At 39.4% G+C, this 20,905-nt stretch overlaps 1 protein-coding gene and 1 long non-coding RNA gene across 6 annotated transcripts; both read left to right on the forward strand.

Moving 5' to 3' along the window:
• The first annotated feature begins 444 nt into the window (after positions 1 to 444).
• Positions 445 to 2,102, forward strand: LOC116930523. 5 transcript variants are annotated; one of them, XR_006646724.1, is made up of 6 exons: positions 450 to 665; positions 959 to 1,171; positions 1,251 to 1,426; positions 1,507 to 1,669; positions 1,722 to 1,811; positions 1,880 to 2,102. It is a non-coding gene; the product is annotated as an uncharacterized LOC116930523 (long non-coding RNA). The 5 variants fall into 5 exon arrangements; XR_006646725.1 differs by having other exon boundaries at positions 1,744 to 1,811; XR_006646722.1 differs by having other exon boundaries at positions 453 to 665; positions 1,771 to 1,811.
• A 630-nt stretch (positions 2,103 to 2,732) lies between these two features.
• LOC116930519 lies at positions 2,733 to 13,734 on the forward strand. The gene is made up of 12 exons (XM_032937905.2): positions 2,733 to 2,891; positions 2,979 to 3,487; positions 3,564 to 3,983; positions 4,053 to 4,157; positions 4,226 to 4,467; positions 12,068 to 12,195; positions 12,271 to 12,364; positions 12,423 to 12,773; positions 12,843 to 12,960; positions 13,022 to 13,158; positions 13,214 to 13,442; positions 13,515 to 13,734. The coding sequence occupies exons 2-12, from the start codon at positions 3,100 to 3,102 to the stop codon at positions 13,526 to 13,528; spliced, it is 2,226 nt and encodes a 741-aa protein (XP_032793796.2). The 5' UTR covers positions 2,733 to 2,891; positions 2,979 to 3,099; the 3' UTR covers positions 13,529 to 13,734.
• The last annotated feature ends 7,171 nt before the right edge of the window (positions 13,735 to 20,905 follow it).

Here is a 20,905-nt window from a genome sequence, read left to right on the forward strand (position 1 = left end):
CTCAGGACAACATGAATAAAAAGATTTTAATATAGAAGAAAACGTCGCCGATTGTCCTGCAAGAGATAGATGCCATCCTAATGACGTATTGCTTCCGAATTTCGAAAAGAATGGGACTTCGGTTGCTGAAGCGTGAGGGTATTTTGTGAATAGTCCTGTAGTTTTAAATCATACAACGTAATATAAACACAATGCCTAAAATTGACCCAAGGCATATTTTGTAAAAACTGCGAACCAGAATTGGTTTGCCATTAGGGAAATACATTTCGACAAATTAGAAATCTGTGTCTGACTCCAGTTGGCGTTCCTAGGTGGCGTTATTACCGGCAAAATCAATGTAAAAAATCTGCTACCAACATGGTCTCCACGTACGTACGGAGAGGTCCATTTCCAGGGTTTTCATTGGCTCAGTGATGGTCACGTGACCATCCTTTGAAGCCACGCAGTGGTGGGTGGGCCCCTAGCCCCTACCCTCGAAATCTCAGCAGCCGCCGTCGCATTTGAACCGGCAATTGTTTTTTTTTCTCGTTTGTTGTCATTTTCGTTTTTAATGGCGGCCTGTTGTCATTTAAAATGAATAAAGATATTACTTTAAGAAAAGGGCCGACTGCTCGTGAAGAGAACGATGGAATTTATAGATTCGGCTGGGAAACTTGTCGAGAAAGGTATAATTATATTCTTATATCATCCTGTTCATCATGATTTCATATTCATATATCATGTTTCCCTCGTACAAAACGTGTTTTAAATACTCTTTTTTACTATACGATTTTTTAATTATTACGATAAACAGACACGAGAGTTTGGTACCTTCTCAAACAGGCATAATTTCAATATAATTAATTGTATCTGAGATTTTTTTACCTTTTTTTTTTTACTAACAGGGTTTGTACAACTTCAATCTGGATAAAAGTACATTGAATTCTAATAGATTGAACTCCTTCTATTTTTACTGCAGGAGCCCTCATTTTTTGAAATAGCAAAACTGATGGAAACTGGTCTTGTAAATCTGAACAGGGTAGAAGTTCTTTGGTGTCCTGTAACAAATCACCTGCTGGAAGTCATCATCCACCCGCTTAACCACTTGAGAGAATGGGGAATAGATATCATTACTACGTTAGTTAGATCAGCAATTCAATATGAATATTCTACCCCTTTAAAAGAAAACCAGGTAACTATCCGAAACAGTAAGGCTTTTTGTGTTTAGGCAGTTGAAGAATAGCAAACTCTATCCCTTATTAATTTGGCAGGGATTGCAGACGTTGTTAACATCGCCATAAAATGAGCTGTCTAGTACCAGTTTGGCAGACGTGCAGCAAAAGCAAGTTGATTGTGTGCTCCATTTGCTGCACAGCTCTGGTGACATAATCTCTTTTGGATGGCCCTTGTTTCTTAATATCATAGGAGCTATCAATAATTCTCAAGGGTAACAATGAACATGGCATTCTTTGTCGTTGAGGCTCATTTCTTTCTTATTTTGCATTGCTTTGATTTCAAATCATGAAGAAAAAATTCTGTGCGCTCCACGTTCCAGTGTTTACAGTTGGTGGTAACGGACTATCTCCCTGTTTTACCATGGAACTGCCTGCCTTTAGCAGTCGAAACGACCGGAAAATTTGGATCGCAAACACAAGATCTCAACGTTTCTCTCACAGCAATTGGTCTTATGGTAAGGAAAGCACAGGACGTTTTTAAAAGACTAACACATTTTTCTTATGTAGGTTATTTAACTTGTACTTACAGCTATACTTTCGATTATATTAATTGTAGTTTTGGAGAGCCTAGAAGAATAGTCGGAAGGTACACGTCGGGTAGGCTTTTATTATCATGTTGCCCTCATACAAAACGTGATTTAAATATTATTTTTTTACTTCTTTAGCTTTTTTGCTGTTTTAAATAAAGAGACACCTTTATCTAAAAAGAGTTGGTACCTTCTCAAACAGGTAAATTTTGATTATACTAATTGTATTTATCATGTTATACCAATTACTTTATCACATTATTTTATTTTATTGAGTAAATTGTCTTTAAAGTAACTGAAACAATTTATATAGTTTAATGTGTGTTGTGGACAATAAATGATCCACTTTCATTTCCATTAATCAATTGTTTTTTACTTTAATTTTACTATTTTTTATTGCATGGCAGCGATGGATAATCTTTGAAGGATCCACGTTCAAAGCTTGTTTGCGTTAATAGTATTTAGAGCTATCTAGCTAATGAATATAATGAAATAAAACTTTGATGAGATATACAATATATAAAATTTTGAAAAAGTATTTATATATGATAAATGTTTATTTAATTCGTAAACAATTACACTGTATTCATGACCGAGAATAATTTTGAAAACAGTTATCTCATCCAAGTCTAGAACGCGGATGTCCCGCGTCGCCGACGGAAGCGTATTCAATAAGCCACAAACATAAAAATAATTTGGTGTTTCCATACGCTACCCGATTACCCAACCCTATAATGACAATAACGAGTTATGGAAAGACTCTATTTTGTATTGCAAAAATTGTTCTACTTAGCCGGGGGGGTAGGGGAGTCTACTGGTAATACAGTCTACACTTTTTCCAGACATTTAATACCTAGGGCAAAAAAAAGGTGTCTGGACTGACATTACCCAACCCCCCTTATGATGATTTTGCGCCAAAACCACCCTACCTCTCCTAAAAAAGGTAAACTATTAATTTTTTCTACCCACAGATGGCTTTTTCAAAATAAATCGGTGTTCACTTTTTTGTGCTGGATACTGTACGTGGAGACCATGTTGTCTGCTATTGACGGCTGTTTCGAATAATTTAGATTGTGACTTCATTTTCAGGATCGTTGATTGTTTTTGAAATATTGTAACGTATTTTTTTGTAGATATGAAAAGTAAAACGGTGAGTAAATCAGGTTACTACTGATTTACTACTTACAACTAAAATTGTAACCCTCATTTCTGCTTTGGTTCTTTTGTTATCTTTTAGTCTTCCCGGATGAGGGCATCAAGCTATTCATCCTTTTTGATCTTGACTGCTGGAATGATATTTGCGTTTTTCCTAATTTACATCTACCATTTAATCCAACACGGATGGTGAGGATGGTGACATGGTGTGGAAGTTTACGATATTTTTAAATCGTGAATTCTGTGCGGATGACAGGCTGAGTGTGTTTACCGAAATGCAAACCCAGCCATCTGTCAGTTTTACAATTTGTTATAGTGGAGTGTTTCATTTACATTTACTCATTACTTTGCTACAAGTAATGTCAGAAAGAGATCTTCTAAAGAAATCTTTGGCTAGTCATCGAGCCACGACTAAATCGGAAAAAAGGAAAAGTCGTGCCCAAGAAGAGGGACGTGGAACGGGAGTCAAACTAATAAGAAACTATTTTAGTGATTTTGGAGGCAGAGTCAGAAGGAAAAATCAAGATCAATATGGTAATGATGAGCCAGCTTCCATTCAACCTGGTGGTAGTGAAATTATTCCCTTGGATGGTAAGTTTAACTATGTTGTCACTTTATCAGTTTACGATTGACAACTTTATTTGCACTACATTGTGGTTGTTCACAGCAAGCATTGGTGTAGGGGATTTTTTAAATTCTCTTGATCTCGAACAAGATGTCATTGAAGAAAGAAGGAACAAATTTAAAAAAAAGAAGAGAGAAGCCAATCAAGAAACGGAATGGAAGAGCAGAATGAAAGACAAAGAAGAGGCTTGGGAAGCTTGGGACTACAAGAGAGATATGGTTTTTGTTCATTACACCAGGATACATTCCTTCACTGAACGTCAATGTTGTAGTTGTAAAAAGATTACTTCCTATCCTGTTCCCTGCTTCACTTGTAAGCAAGACTTGTGTAGTAGATGTGACTTTATAACTCACTTCAAGCTGGTACTACATAATCGAGAGATATGTCTAAATGGAGAAGATAAAAGGTTCTTACAACAAAGTGAGTTTTTATTTGACGATGAAGAGACCATCACAGAAAAAGGTAATTGGAGCAAAAAAAATATTTTCTTAAGTCACTTTCGTGGTCTGATCATTTATAACTTTCTCGTAGAAGTATCTGTTTCTCTTCTTGTGCCTTCCTGTCAATATTGTAAAAGAACTAGTACGTCTACAACGAAACCTGGTTCAAGAGACGTAGCCGTAATCACAGCTGATGGTAAATCAGGCCAACTTTAGAAATTTTCATGATTTATTTCATTTCCAAAATTTTTAAATGTATTTCAGGTCGTTGGGATATGAAGTCAACCGTTGTGGAGTGCAGTGCTTTCAGTTATTGGTTCGAAGCAAAAGGGGATGATTATTTTGCTTATGGCTTTCATCCGTCTTCAGCTATAGATGAGACTTCATTTGATCTCATTTGTACCGAGCTACTAGAATGGTGTTGGCATTTTCAACACAAAATGCCTGGAATTTCCCTGAACAAAGTTATCGAAACCATTCAAGAACTCTCCGAAACACACAATCGAGTAAGTTATAATAGCTGGTTTTGTCATTTCATTTAGGGTAAAAACGCGAATTCGGACACAGGGCAGGTTCTTTCTAATTCCGGACACAAAAATACATTTTTCCCTTACTGTTATTGCAGTCGCAAAAAAGATTTAATACAAAATCTAATGATAAAAATCAAAAGTAAAAGGGGAAATGCGTTATTCAACAAAAAAACTACTTATAAATCCTTATAATACCCGAGAAAATGCTAAATAAAATCTAGTCGTTTTGCTTACGGGCGACCTGTCTAGATTGTGTACTAGCTACTAGCTAACTCTCCGACGGCACAAAGAATATCAAAGAAAAAAATGTATGAATCCTTAAAATAATTATACTAAATTGTAGAATATGAAAAGTTCTTTAAAATGCGTCCAAGTCTGGCTAATGAAGTGCAAAATTAATAATAATTTCAGCAATATAAAGAGACACCCAGTTTTGCTAATTTCGGACAGACAATGCTAATGTCGGACACATTTTTTTTTTTTTTAATTTTTTGTTGATATTTTTACATCAATCGACGCAGAATTTTAAGACGAATCGATTAATATACAATGTTTTTATGTTTTTTTGTGTCCTTTTGACGCAATTCACAGAAAAATACATTAATGACTCTGGATCTAGCCTGAGCACATCCATAAAACTCTTTTATAAAATAAATTTTCATTGATTCATAAACAATTAAATAATCTTAAAGCCAATAGGGTTTTTGTTTTTTAGAAGACAATTCCCTAATTTTACTATGCCCTGTTAACTACGAAACGGCTAACCCTTTCGAAAATGTTCTCTCTTATTCGGACACATATATTTTCGTAGAAATTTTAACAAAATACCAATAGATTTAACTATTTAACTTTTGTTTAACCCCTTTGCCCAGGTATAAGAGGGATTTTAGTGAAATCCCTTACATTTCTGTAATTGAGTTTCCTTTTATTTTTTTGCATAAGCTCCCATGATGCTAATTCCGGACAGCAGACTGCAGCAGACTACACAAAATGACATGCTTTTATTATTGTTGATAGATATCTGTGATAGCTCAGCGGCAGGGTGTTGGGATCATAACACTAGTTCGATGGTTAAATACTGATTGAGACCAATATATTACTTTTTCTAATTTTCTTTTTTTGCTTATTTTTTGTTAAATTTTTAAGTCGCTCAATATGTCTTAAACTTAAATTACCCTAGCCAATATTGATACGTTTACCTTCCCTGAAGTGTCTTTTATAAAACTATTCCATTCGGTAGTACATTTGTTGTATAAAATTCGTCAAATTCGTTATTGCATTTTCATTTTTTTACATAAGCTCCCGTGTTGCTAATTCCGGACAGTAGACTACAGCAGATGACACAAAATGACATGCTTTTATTGGTATTGACAGATATCTGTGATAGGTCAGGGGTAAGATGTTGGGTTCATAACACTAAGTTCAATGGTTCAATACTCATTGAGACGCACAAATTATTTATTTATTTCCTTTTTATTCGTATTTTTTGTTAAAATTTTAAGTCGCTCAATATGTCTTAAACTTAAATTACCCTAGCCAATATTGATACGGTTACATTACCTGAAGTGTCTTTTATAAAACTATTCCATTCGATAGTACATTTGTTGCATTAAATTCATCTAATTCGTTATTGCATTCGCATTTTTTTACATAAGCTCCCATGTTTCTAATTCCGGACAGTTGATACAGCAGATGACACAAAATGACATGCTTATATTATTTATTGCTAACATATGTGATAGTTCATCGGTACGGTGTTGGGCTCATGACAATAAGTTCAATGGTTCAATACTCATTGAGAGGCAAAAATAATTTTGTTTTTTTCCTTTTTATTCGTATTTTTTGTTAAATTTTTAAGTCGCTCAATCTGTCTTAAACTTAAATTATCCTAACTAATATTTATAGGGTACACTCCCTGAAGCTGCCTCTACAAGACAGTTCAATTTGCTGTCTATGTTTGATGAATAATGTTGATCTAATTCATGATTGCATTTTCATTTTTTTACATAAGCTCCCGTGTTGCTAATTCCGGACAGCAAACTGCAGCAGACGACATAAAATGACATGCTTTTTCTTTCAGGTATTAGATATCTGTAATACCTTAGCGGAAAGGTGCTGCCCTGCCAATTAAAAGATCTGTGGTTCAAAACTTGCAGAGGATGAAAGAATTATATTTTGAATTTTCCGTTTTTTGCGTATATTTGGAAAAAATTTTAAGTCGTTTAATATGTCTTAAATTTATATAATCGTTACTAATATTTATATGGTTGGATTCCCTAAAATGGCCTTTACAAGGCAGTTGAATTTTTTCACCTTATTTGATGGAAAATCTTATTCTAATTCATGATTGTATTCTCCCTTTTTTTTTACATAAGCTCCCACGTTGCTAATTCCGGACAGCAGACTACATATAAAATAACATGCTATACATTTTCAATAATTGGTGTCTGTAATAGCTTAGTGGCTAGACACTGTGCTGCTAACCATTAGGTCAATAGTTCAATACTGATTGCAGGCATTGCGTATTGAACCAATGTAGTTAGTGTTATGAGCCCAACACCGTACCGCTGGGCTACGACAGATATCTGTCAACAACAATAAAAGCAAGTCATTTTGTGACATCTGCTGTAGACTACTGTCCGGAATTAGCAACACGGGAGCTTATGTAAAAAAAATGAAAATGCAATAACGAATTTGATGAATTTTATGCAACAAATGTGCTACCGAATGGAATAGTTTTATAAAAGACACTTCTGGGAATCTAACCATATCGATATTGGCTAGGATAATTTAAGTTTAAGACATAAAAAGCGACTTAAAAATTTTCAAAAAATTAGAAATACAATGAAATTTGAAGAAAATTTTTTAAAATTCCGCATGGGTATTGAACCAATAAACCTGTTGTTGCTAGCGCAACACCTTACCACTATGCTGCTGTAGACCTTATTCAGCTAGTATGAATAGCAGTGTAATTTTACGTCGTCTGCAGCAGTATACTGTCCGGAATTAGCAACACGGGGACTTATGTAAAAAAAAATGAGAAGGCAATCGTGAATTTGATGAACATTTTCCCGCAAACATAGACAACAAATTGAATTGTCTTGTAAAGGCAATTTCAGGGAATGTAACCATATAATAATAAATATTAGTTAGGATAGATTAAGTTTAAGACATGTTAAGCGACTTAAAAATTTTACAAAATATACGCATAAAAAGGAAAAAAACACTGAAGGAAATAATCGTCTCGAAGAGTATTGAACCATTGAATATAGTGTTAGGACTCCAACACTTTACCGCTGAGCTATCACTGATATTAAAGAACAACAATAAGAGCGTTTCATTTTGTGTCGTCTGCTGCAGTGTACTGTCCGGAATTAGCAACACGGGAGCTTATGTAAAAAAAAATGAGAATACAATTTCGAATTGGATGATCATTTTCCATTCAAAATGGAATAAAAATTGAGCTGTCTTGTAAAGGACACTTCAGGGAATCTAACCATACAAATATCAGTGAGGTTAGTGTAAGTTTAAGAAATATTAAGTGATTTAAAAAATGTTCCAATAATACGCAAAAAACGAAAATTTGAGATAAAATAATTTTTTGTAATAGAGAATAGACTACACAAGCATTGAACCAATGCCCTTTCAGTTCACAGCCCAACACCTTACCACTAAGCTATCCCAGTTGAATTTGAAGTTAAATAAAAAGGATGTCATTTTGTGCCTTCTGCTGCAGTGTAGTGTCCGGAATTAGCAACGCAGGAGCTTATGTAAAAAAATTAAAATTGCAATCGCGAATTGGATGAACATTTTCCATCGAAAACGAAATAAAAATTGAGGTGTTTTGTAAAGGACACTTTAGGGAAGCTAACCATACAAAAATTAGTAAGGTTAATGTAAGTTTCAGAGATATTAAGTGATTTTAAAAATGTTCCAATAATACGAAAAAAAAACGAAAATTTGAAAAAATAAATTTCAATGTTCTCCACGAGTATTGAACCAACGATCTTTCGGTTTGCAGCCCAATACCTTACCACTAACCTAACATAGTTTTTATGAAGCACAAATAAAAAGCAGGTCATTGTGTGCCTTATGCTGCAATGTACTGTCCGGAATTAGCAACACGGGAGCTTATGTAAAAAAAGTTAGAATGCAATCGTGAATTGGATAAACATTTCCATTCAAAATGGAATAAAAATTGAGCTGTTTTGTAAAGGACACTTTGGGGAATCTAACCATACAAAAATTATTAAGGTTAATGTAAGGTTAAGAGATATTAGGTGATTTAAAAAATGTTTGAATAACACACCAAAAACGAAAACTTGAAAAAAAAAATTTAAATATTCTCCACGAGTTTTGAACCACGGATCTTTCAGTTTACAGCACATCACCTTACCACTAACCTATCGCAGTAGATTTGAAACTAAAATAAAAAGCTTGTTATTTTGTGCCTTCTGCTGCAATGTACAGTATCCTGCACAAAAATCCGAACACCGATTTAATTTTTTAAAGCCACCTATTGGCGGGGTAAAGGGTTTTTTGTTTGTTTTTCTTTAAGAGGGAGGGTAGACGGGGTGATGGACACATAGGGCAGGGTTGGGTAAGTCTAGACATTTTTTTAATGCCTTAAGGTATTACGCTTTAAGGCAAGTAACAGGTCGGGACATTTTTGCAACCCCCAGGGTGGTGTGTTTTTTTTAAACGACAGTTGGAAATGTTGGACTTAGGCTGTGTAATTCTCCTTACCCAAATAAATTAGATAGCTGCCTGTGCACAATTATCTCGGTACCGATGGCATATGTGTAGAGCCTCTGATTGCGACGCCGTGGATCAGAGTTCGATTCCCAAAAAAGAATTGCAAAATATTTGGTATCGTTATAATATTCTTCATTCGAATTTGCTGGAAATATTAATTTCTCTAGAACGAAAGAGATTATTATTTTTTAAATTATTAAATAAACAAAAAAAGCACATATTGCTCGATGAAAATTTGTTTTATATATAAACGAGAATTTCTCGTAAGTTAACCATATTAACTCACCACCTCATCTGGAATCGAACGCCGATCTCCAGCATCACATTCAGAAACGCTACACCTACGCTATTGACAGCGACGTAATCAGTTACAGGCAGCTGGAACATATCCTAAATTGTTTCGGCAACATTACCAAGCCCAAGCCCTAAATTTCCAACTGACGTTTTAAAAAACACACCACCCTGGGGGTTGCAAAAATGTCCCGACCTGTAACTTGCCTTAAAGCGTAATACCTTAAGGCACCTTTTTAAAATGTCTAGACTTACCCAACCCTACCCTGTCGTGTCCATCACCCCGTCTACCCTCCCCCTTAAAGAAAAACAAACAAAAACCCTTTACCCCGCCAATAGATGGCTTTAAAAAATTAAATCGGTGTTCGGATTTTTGTGCAGGATACTGTACTGTCCGGAATTAGCAACACGGGAGCTTATGTAAAAAAAAATGAGAATGCAATCGCGAATTGGATGATCATTTTCCATTTAAAATGGAATAAAAATTGAACTGTCATGTAAAGGAAAGTTCAGGGAATCTAACCATACAAATATTAGTGAGGTTAATGTAAGTTTAAGAAATATTAAGCGATTTAAAAAATGTTCCAATAATACGCAAAAAAAGAAAATTTGAGAAAAAAAAACTTTTTTATGTACTACACGAGTATTGAACCAAAGACCTTTAACTTAATAGCCCAATACCTTACCACTAAGCTATAGAGATTATTTTAATTTTCAAATAAAAAGGATGTCATTTTGTGCCTTCTGCTGCAGCGTAGTGTCCGGAATTAGCAACACAGGAGCTTATGTAAAAAAATTTAAATTGCAATCACGAATTGGATGAACATTTTCCATCCAAAATGAAATAAAAATTTTGTTGTTTTGTAAAGGACACTTTGAGGAATCTAACCATACAAAAATTAGTAAGGTTAATGTAAGTTTCAGAGAAATTAAGTGATTTTAAAAATGTTCAAATAATACGCAAAAAACAAAAATTTGAAAAAAGAAATTTCAATGTTCTCCACGAGTATTGAACCAGAGATCTTTCAATTTGAAGCCCAACACCTTACCACTAACCTAACATAGTTACTAAGTGACTCAAATAAAAAGCACGTCGGTGTGTGCCTTCTGCTGCAATGTACTGTCCGGAATTAGCAACACGGTAGCTTATGTAAAAAAAGTTAGAATGCAATCGTGAATTGGATGAACATTTCCCATCCAAAATGAAATAAAAATTGAGGTGTTTTGTAAAAGACACATTAGGGAATCTAACCATACAAAAATTAGCAAGGTTAATGTAAGCTTAAGAGATATTAAGTGATTTAAAAAATGTTCCAATAATAGGCAAAAAACGAAAATTTGAAAAAAAATGTTTGTAATGTACTACACAAGTATTGAACCAAAGACCTTTCAGTTTGCAGCCCAACACCTTGCCACTAACCTATCACGTTTGTTTTCATAGTCAAATAAAAACCATGTCATTTTGTGCCTTCTGCTGCAGTGTACTGTCCGGAATTAGCAACACGGGAGCTTATGTAAAAAAAATGAGAATGCAATCGCGAATTGGATGAACATTTTTCATCAAACATGGACAACAAATTGAACTTTTTTGTAAAGGCACTTTCAGGGTATCTAACCATATGAATATTAATAAGGTTAACGTAAGTTTAAGACATATTAAGTGATTCAAAGTTTTCCCTAAGTACACAAAATATAAGGAAATAAAAAAAATCATTTATCCACCATGAGTGTTGAACCAAGGAACCCATAGTTGACAGCAATGTACTCTACCGCTGAGCTATTATAGTATTAGATTATTGAAATAAATAGCATGTCATTTTGTGTCGTCTGCTGTAGTCTGCTGTCCGAAATTAGCAACACGGTGGCTTAGGTGAAAAAGGAGAAACGCAATCACTCATTTTATAAATATACCAAGACTTTAAACATTACGATTTCCACAGTTCAACAGAGGCCATCCTAACGAATGTAGTGATATCAATAATGGTCGATGAAATGTCAATTTAGGAGGCATTTTTATGATTTGTAATATCGGACATTAAGCCAAACTTGCCGTAGTTTCAACGCAATTTTCTTGAAATTTTCACCACTTAAAAATTATTAAATTTATATCTATTAATTTTTAAACTATTGGCTACTTATTGAGATAAATTAATTGATGTATTAATTAAATAGAATTCTGTGTTTTGGAAGAGTGGCGATCTAGTGTAATTTGGGTTTGGGCAGACGACATTTCATTTTGACAGATCATTGTTATGATTACTTTAATCATTAATATCTCGTTTTTTTCTCATTGCATCCCCTTTAATGTCTTAAGCAATTCGATTAAGAATAAGAAATTGAATCGAATGAATCAATTAGTTTTTAAAAATATTACTGTCCGAAATTAGCAAAAATGTCCGGTGAATTAGAAAATTTGTCCGGAATTAGCAGATCGGCCATACACACATTTCCCATAAGGAAGTCTCTTAGCCAAAACGGTGTCCGAATTCGCGTTTTTACCCTATTTATTTTACGCTGGTCTTTCATTTAGTGCCCTAGTTTGAGCAACACGGAGTTTATAATGGCGATGGGGGAATACGAGTTCAATAATATAAGAATTCAAAAAAAGATATTAAGTGTAGAACACATGAAATGTTACAGATGTGAATCAGCTCAAGGGTAAATAATTAAAAAAATTGCTAAATACTTCCTCCACAGTAGGCTTTAATAATTCTTTCCCCCGTCATATTGCAGCCATGGAGCCAAAAAGGGGTTGGAAAATGTGGCCATAGCCAAAAATGATGAAGTGGAAGCTTTTGTTGCGGAAGTAAACAAAGCTTTTCCTGAGGTGAATGAGTCTACAAGTGTTACGGATTAAAATATTTATAATTTTATTTATTTTGCAGACTAAAAGAAACGCGACGTGTGGTGGTTCCATTTTCAAAGCCGGAAAATCTGATTCTCATTCGCATTCAAAGAAAATGGATGAAACGGGAATCATGTGTATGTGCTGTCGTCAGGGTTTAATACTACGTGCAGCACATATTTGTCGCGGAGAAATATACCGAGTTGTAGCTTTCCTTCAGTGGTGGGCATTGCAATTCGGCATTTTGTTTTTTTGCTATGATGTTATCTGCCGTTACTGGCCTTTCGCAAAAAGATTAGGAACCATCGATCCTAAATTTGCTTGCCTGACGCAAAAGATGAAACCGTTTCTTTCACGTTTTCATGGGAAAGCGCATGCTTGGTCATGCCAGGTATCAATGACATCAAAATTAATTTCAATTTGGATTCGATTGTATTTTCATACTTAAAACTTTTTACAGGTATTATGGTTCGGTCATTTTCGGAAAGGAGCTGCTGCGACCGTTGGAGAGGAAATGGAGCAATGCTTCAGCAAATTCTCCAGATACAATGCTGCTACAAAACACATGACTAGCTCTAGTAAGCATTTAAAAATTAAGTTGTGATTTTACGTTAGCCTTTTACAATTTTTTTCTTTCAGACATCGTTTCGTTCACGTTTTGTTTCATCACAGATCGTTTCGATCACCTAAGTAAAGGTTTTATTTGTGAAAACGCAAGTAAAGAGAAGAAAAGGGTTTTTACTCTGCCTAAACGTCTTATAACGGCGAATAATAATGTAGTGTAGACTAGTGTAAATGTTTTCTTCAACTAATTTATGCAACTTGTTACAGGCCAAAAAGGATGTCATCAACTACGGAAAGGAATTTTGCGGTTGGTTAGAAAAGCTCCAACTACAAGAGAGCGATATGGATAAAATAATGAAACAACTAGTTGTCCAAGCAAGGAAAATTCGAGACAAACCAGTTGACGGGAACTGGACTGTTGGTAATATCCAAGTAGAATTGGAGGGTATTGCTTTAGCAATACGACAACTGCAAGTCCGAGAAATGAAGTTTGCGGGTATGAACTAATCAAAAAGACTTACTGCCTTACCTGTTAAAATTTATAAATGATATTGTCGCGATTATTGAGGGCCCATGGACTAGTTGTCACGTCCGGCGCTCCTGTATCAGTTATTGACCGCAACTCTACCCGAGATTTCCGGCAGTCTTGTCACCAGATATTTCCCCGGTAGCTGCTGTCCACAAAAGTGCATAAATACTTGTATGTGTCCCTTACTGCACCCCACTATACTTATATCAGTTGTAGTGTGGTGTACGTTTTACGATGAATAAACGTGTCTTAGTAACTACCCGGGTCTTCAAGTAACTCCCCGCGTTACAATATTGCTGACAGTGCAAAAGCGAGGACTGTTCATAGGAGAAAAAAAGTACATTTGAAAGCTCGGTCGGACAAAATAATAGCAGAGATTGAAGACAAATATGGGGTTGTTGTGACAGAGAGGCACAAGAAGAGCGGGATTTTTCCCTGGCACCATTCCGTTGGTACTAATATATTGTAACGTGGTCAAGGACCACGTTATGTGATCCGGTTAGTATTCAATACTACCGGACGTGTGATGTCAGTGTTTCCCCCGTATATAGTCCCCCCGTAGTCGTGTATCGGGTCTCAGTCTTAGTCTTGTTAACCGTGAATACAACGCATTGCTACATGGTGGAGATGCAGAACCTCTGGTAAGTCTATTTTGTGGTTGTGTTTCTGTTCGATTCTGTGCAGCGGAGGCGGTGGCTGTTAGGGACCCCTGAGAGTCGACGACCCAACTGGTCTTAGCACCTTAAATTGTTGGGTCACGGATCTGACCGTAGGACAATCGGGGGAAGCATAACGAAGGAGAGACGCTGGGGGGAAAACGGTGAAAAGGGTTAAGGCGGTGCTGGCGGGTACATTGAGGGAACGTGGATAGTGGAAACCGTGAGCCGAAGTGGTCGGCAAGAATCGGAACAGTGAACCGTAGGCCGAAGAGTTCGGCAAGAAGCGGAGAAGTGACCGTGAGCCGAAGTGTTCGGCAAGAATCGGGTAGTGAACCGTGAGCCGAAGTTTTCGGCAAGAAGCGGAGAAGTGAACCGTGAGCCGAAGAGTTCGGCAAGAAACAATCGGTGTGAGGATTGCGGGAAGTAGATGATAGGAGAGGAGGACGTAATGAGCGTGGAAAGAATCCGAGACGCTCGGGGACGGTTCGTGGCACGGGGTAGTTGGGGGATACCCGAGATCGGGAGTGCATCCTGGGGGCGGGCGAGGACACGCAGTCGACCATTGGGGGAAAGCGGAACGGAAGAGCGAGGAGAAATAGATGTTGGGGCTAACGAACCCCAACAGGAGCAGCAACCGGCATCCGTTCGGCAGGAGTATCATCTCACATTCAGTGAGGAGGAAACTGAGCAGTGGAAGGACGCTGAAGAGGAAGAAGGATCGGGAGAACACGGAGAAGAGCAGCCGGAGTGGGATTTCACTGATTTGAGAAGAAGATCATCGAATATCAGTAGCTACATCCGGGGATTCAGAGCAGCTCAACAGCAAGTGGGCGCAAGGCACGCGATGGCCGCGCAGATAAAATTCGAATCCCCAACCACCTTGTGGAAAAGGACGGGAAAGATGTCGTGCATTGGATGCATCGATACGAAAGAATCGGGAGATATAATCGATGGGGAGATGACAAACTTCGCAACCACGTGGAGCTGTCGCTGTCCGGGGCAGCGCAGAAGTAATACCCTGCGCGAGAAGAGGCCGCGGGACAACTAGCAGCCGAATGGGAGGATGATGCATGACCGCCAATTGAACCAGGAGTTAAAACACAGCTGTTGGAGCAATTCAAGCCAGTCAATCAGAATCGATTCAATGAAGCGAAACTGAGAGAACGCAAACAAGGGATCGAGGAATCCACGATCCAATATTTTTACGACATCCTGGATTTATGCCGCAGAGTAGACCCGAATATGACCGAAGCTACGAAATTGGCGCACCTATGGAGAGGACTCAAGCCAAGTTTACTAGAGAAACTCTGGAGTTTGAAACCCAACTCGTGTGACAAATTCCTTCAAGAAATTAAGCGGTGTCAGGAAATAACTTCCCGAGCAAGACACGAGGAATGGGCGATGGACGTGGTCGGAAAACAGACACCAACCACGGGAAGTGAGAGAATGGATCGAAAAGAAAAATTGCTAGAGGGACTGATGGGAGCCGTTGTATCAAGGAACGCATCAAGGGCAGCCGCACAGCAAGGAGAAAGAGTGGAGAGTCAACAGTATCGGTCGGATAACCGATCGATACTGAAATGGGCTTCGGATGGGAAACCTATCTGCAGCAGATGTAAGACGGAGAGACACATCGGGAGAGAGTGTCCAACAAGAAAAAACGGTCAGGGAGGCCTGAGGGGTCGGACGCTAGACGGAAAGGTCGTGTGCTACGGGTGTGAAGGAATAGGACACGTCGCAACTGCCCGAGCTCCCAGCGAGAAGGAGGGGCACCACAACAACAACAGCAACAGCAGGTACGATTCGCTGGAGAGGGTAAGCAAGTTATTGGTCTAGTAGTGACAGAGCATGTAGTCCCGGAGGTGCTAGCATGGCCAATTCTGAAAATCGACATCCAGAGGATGGTAGTACTGGATGTGTTGTTCTGGGGAAAACGGGTGGCTGCCGTGATAGATACAGGGGTGGTAGCGTCCGTGTTTTTTCCCAAATTAGTGAGAGAACTAGGGATAACAGTGACACCATGGCGCCTAAATCGTATAGTATCAGTTGACGGCAAGGAGTTTCAACCCATGCTGTCGTCGACAGCATAGGAGGAGGAGCGTCGTTGGACGAGGGAGATGCAAGGGGCAGTCCCGGGATGGGTGGAGGTACGCAGGCAATTGGAAAGGAGTACAGCCGTGGCCTACAAAAATTTCGTGCTGATTAATGGACTACTGCATTGCCGAACCTTGGGTAAACAAGGAATAAGCTTGCGTCTATGCGTATCCCCGGGTCAACGGTTGGAGATTTTATACGTGTACCATGACAATCGTTGGGCTGCGCATTTAGGAGTAAATAGGACGCTGGGGCGGATAGAGGAAAGATACTACTGGCCACGTTTACGAAAGCATGTAATAAACTACGAGCGTGCATGCCCACAGTGTTAGGCAAGGAAAAACCCGACAGTAGAACCTCAGGGACACATGGAAATCATTCGCGTGGAGAGGCCTTTCGAAAAAGTTGGGATGGACGTATTGGGGCCTTTTCCCATGTCGGCGGGGGGCAAGAAGAGTATCATCGTTGCGGTAGAGTATCTCACCAAGTGGGCAAAGACGAGGGCCGTTCCAACTGCGACGGCCCGGGACGCGGCTGAGTTCTTGGTCGAAGAGATTGTCTTACGGCATGGGGCGCCGGAAGGTATGGTTACGGACTTTTGAAAGTGTTTCGTCGCTGAGTTCACGAAGGAAGTCATGCGTCTAATAGAGCTGGACCATATAACGACAACTCCTTATCATCCTCAGGCAAATAGCCTGGTAGAGAGATTGAACCACACTCTGGGGGATATGCTATAGATGTATATAAACAGCACACACAGTAACTGGGACGACATTCTGCCCTATATTGCATTCGCGTACAACTCTAGTGTTCAGTAATCGACCGGAAAGACACTTTTTTACCTTCTCTACGGCCGAAAAGCGCGGTTGCCGGCGAATGTGGTGATGGGAGTACGCGCGACGCCACTTTCAGAGGATCCTGATGCACTGGCCCGGAATTTGGAAGCCGCTAGAAAGATGGTGAAAGAACGATTGGTACAGGTACAAGAACGACAGAAGCGGTACTATGACGCGACTCGAAGAGCTACACCGGAATTCGGCCCAGGGGAAGAAGTACTGGTGTACAAGCCGTTCCGGAAGGTAGGGAGAGCCGAAAAGGTACTTCACCGGTGGCTGGGACCATTCGTGGTGGTACACCGGGCGACGGCATTAAATTACGAAGTAAAGAGACCAAATGGTCGACAAACAGAACTGGTGCACGTGGTGAAAATAAAAAAGTTAATCAGAGGGGCCGAATGGACAGTGGTAGACAGAGAAAGTACGGGAGCAGAAGCAAGAAGAATGGAGCCGCAATGCAGCAACCTAATTGCCGGGGGAAAGGGCATCCGTGACCGAGAGGTCGAAACTAGAGATACTATACCCCTGGACGAGGATGTGCATGAAGCTCGAAATGACAGGATGGACGATCAGGTGCGTCGATCGACACGAGCCCGGATGCCACCGGTACGATACGGACAAATGACACAGGTGGCAGTGGGGGCTCTTCTCCTTCTGTTAGGACTACTGGGACCGCTGATGGGGTTACAACCCACCCAAGGACATTCCCAAGAGACTTTTGTGAGGGATGGAGTAATATTCCAATTACAAGGGGAGGTCTTCTTTAGTAACTCGGAATGGGTAGTAGTGACCGATGTCTCGTTCGGACCCATAGAAAACGCCCTAAACAAACTGCACCTTTGGTTCACTGACTCGGCCAAGAAGAAAGAATCGCAGGCGAAGGAAACAAAATGGAGTGCACGGTTACGGGTGCAGATGGTGGAAAGGGCCATGGACGGGTTGGAGCTATTGGGACTTGTACGTGAGCGGTACGACACGCTGCGGAAGGCGGTGGTAAGAGGGCCCAGAAGGGCAAATAGAGGTATTATTCACGTCGGTGGTACCGCACTGCACTGGCCGTTTGGGGTGGCGACAAGTCAAGAACTAGAAGGACTTAATGGACAGCTGCAGGCCGGGAGGGGAAACGTCGGGGATAGTGAGTGCGGTGGCTCATCAAGCAACATTAGTGAACGCGACATTACGAGAACTCGGGGAACATGTACTGGCCATGCAGCAGCTGGACAGAGCTGACTAATCACTGGAGAAGGAATTCAACAAATGGAGACAGAATGTGGTGAGTGCCGTGAACGCCCTAGAAAGTCAAGTGATTATGACGGCGAGGATGGACGAAGCCTTTCGAGCTGCTCAAAGAGTTCTAAACTGGGCCAGCATGACATTGGAGGACATCGGCATTGGTCTCGCCCTGTTGGCAACCGGTAACTTACCCCCGGAACTTTTCCCACCTACTCAACTGCGGTCGGTTCTTAAAGAAATTCGAGCTTTTTTGGCGATGGGTTGGGCACTAACACCCGCTTTGCAGAATTGTGACCTATGGAGGGCATACCAGTAAGCCCGGGTCGTCGTAGCTGCCACAACAAACGGGCTTTGGCTATTAATTCATCTGCCAATAATTGAGATTACTATTAAGACATTTGAGTTAAATCGAACATTTGTGTTGGCAGTGTTTAGTGCTGCAGGTAACGTGGGTCTTCATTACGCACCCATTCCCGCATTTCTGGCGGTAGGGCGGGATCGGCAAACATTTATTGAACTGACCAAAGCCGAGGTACGCTCTTGCCAGGGAAGGGCGAGTTCAGTATGCCCGCCCAGTAAAGCCATCTACCGGAAAAATTTTAAGAAGACTTATGTGATGGTGCTGTTCCTGCAAGACACTGACAAAAAGAAAACGGAGTGCGATCATTTTGTACTAGAATGGAGAGTCCCTGAAGCCATTTACCTGGGCCACCGGAGATGGGCACTATCAATGAATAATCCACGCTCTCTGGTAATGGAGTGTCCTCAGCAGACAAATTAGAGGGATTCTTCGAGAGCGGAACTGCCGTTGGTCGGCATTGTCGAATTTCCACACGGTTGCTCCATTCAAACTGATGAGTGGATTTAGTCGGTAGGCAACACTCGTTATCATCCACTAGGAAGGGGAACGACTTTGTGCCACGTCTAAAAGGGGTAAGCTGGGCTGTAGCTACAGACGCCCAGGAACAAGGATGCATGACGAGCGAGAAATCTACGGACTCATCGCTGCAGGCTTCATTAGAAGCGTCCTTGAAACGGATCGGCGGTAGTCTGACGAACGCAGTTAGTTTTGGTAAAACTATCCGTGCTTTTGAAGTAGACGACTCGGAGAGGGAAAAACGAGCGGCGGAACATCATACATACCCATTCGAGCTACCCCGAATGCAGCTAGAGGGGGGGATGTCACGTGGTCAATGACCACGTTATGTGATCCGGTTAGTATTCAATACTACCGGACGTGTGACGCCAGTGTTTCCCCCGTATATAGTCCCCCCGTAGTCGTGTATCGGGTCTCAGTCCTAGTCTTGTTAACCGTGAATACAACGCATTGCTACAATATATAAATTTTAGATTGTCCTTTACATAATTCTTAAATGTAGCCATGATTATTAATGGAAAATATACGCGTTTCATTTTATTACCATTTAGTGTGGTTTTGAATTTTCTTGTTTACATTTGGATTGCCCTATACACGACATAAAAAGGTGACCGTTAATTTTAAGTTTGTGACAATATAATTAGGCTTAATCTCTTACCCAGATGATGGTGCTAGTTATCCAATGCACTGAAACACAGAAAAATTTCACTGAGAGGAGAATTTTTAATGCTAAACTTGTTTCCCTATTCAAATCCCAGCAAAACAGGGTGGGGTTGGAAAAACAATGGAGGATGGCGCCATTGCTGGACTACAGGAATCCTGCTATCCGCACCGCGAAAGAGTTCTATCCCAAATATGAAATCAAAAGCAGACTCTTTTGCTACGCATGTAGTCTATCTTTAATCCACGTCGAACAATTTTTCACGTTCACAGACACCGCTAACGCATATTTCGACTAAAAAAACATGAAATGCTTTATATATTAGGTATATATATATGTATATATATAATATTTATATTTATATTTATATATTATTTTTATATTATATTATAATTATATATGTATTTATATATTAGACTTTCATCATTTATGGAAACATTTTGAAAATAATTACAATGCATACATAACATTTTATGAATCGCACCTGCATTTATATTCTGTGTACCATATATAGGAATGTTAATTTCCCACCTGTAAACGGCAGTACTTTTGAAGCTTCAAAAAGGTAAGGAAACGTAAGATACAGGTGCATCCTAGGGATCGGCTCAGATACAGTGAAACCTGATACAGCGCACCGACCTACCAGAGAAATGGCTAATCGGGTAGGAACGGGTCGGTACTTTTTCTAACGGTGCGGTGCACTCGGCGCAAATGGGTAAATGCGCAGCAACTAATGCCACGTGGAATACACCTGGGCACAAAACGCACCGCAAGGACCGCTCCGGAAATCAAAACACGCTTCCCAATCGGACAAAAAGCTCCCCCAAATGGCGTGGGACCGATTCCTAGTGCAACTTTGGTAGAAAATAAAATCTCAAAAGAATGGAGCGATCAGGAACTTCATTATTTGGTGTATTGTTTAAAATTACAGCAAAGGTTTTTCTTTGCTCCGTCAGTTATAAAAAAACAACGTATAACATTCAAACAAACAGCTTACAACTATCTTGGTTGATTTGAGATCTCGGTTATTTAGAATTTAAAAACCATAATTATATCACCCGTAACAAAAG

This window comes from Daphnia magna, linkage group LG5, assembly GCF_020631705.1.
Source record: "Daphnia magna isolate NIES linkage group LG5, ASM2063170v1.1, whole genome shotgun sequence".
Classification (NCBI taxonomy): Eukaryota; Metazoa; Arthropoda; class Branchiopoda; order Diplostraca; family Daphniidae; genus Daphnia; species Daphnia magna.

Coding starts and splice junctions, on each gene's coding strand:
- LOC116930519 (XM_032937905.2), top strand. CDS start 3,100: ATGGTGTGGAAGTTTACGATATTTTTAAATCGTGAATTCTGTGCGGAT. Junction 3,488..3,563: donor TGAAATTATTCCCTTGGATG/GTAAGTTTAACT, acceptor GGTTGTTCACAG/CAAGCATTGGTGTAGGGGAT. Junction 3,984..4,052: donor AGAGACCATCACAGAAAAAG/GTAATTGGAGCA, acceptor ACTTTCTCGTAG/AAGTATCTGTTTCTCTTCTT.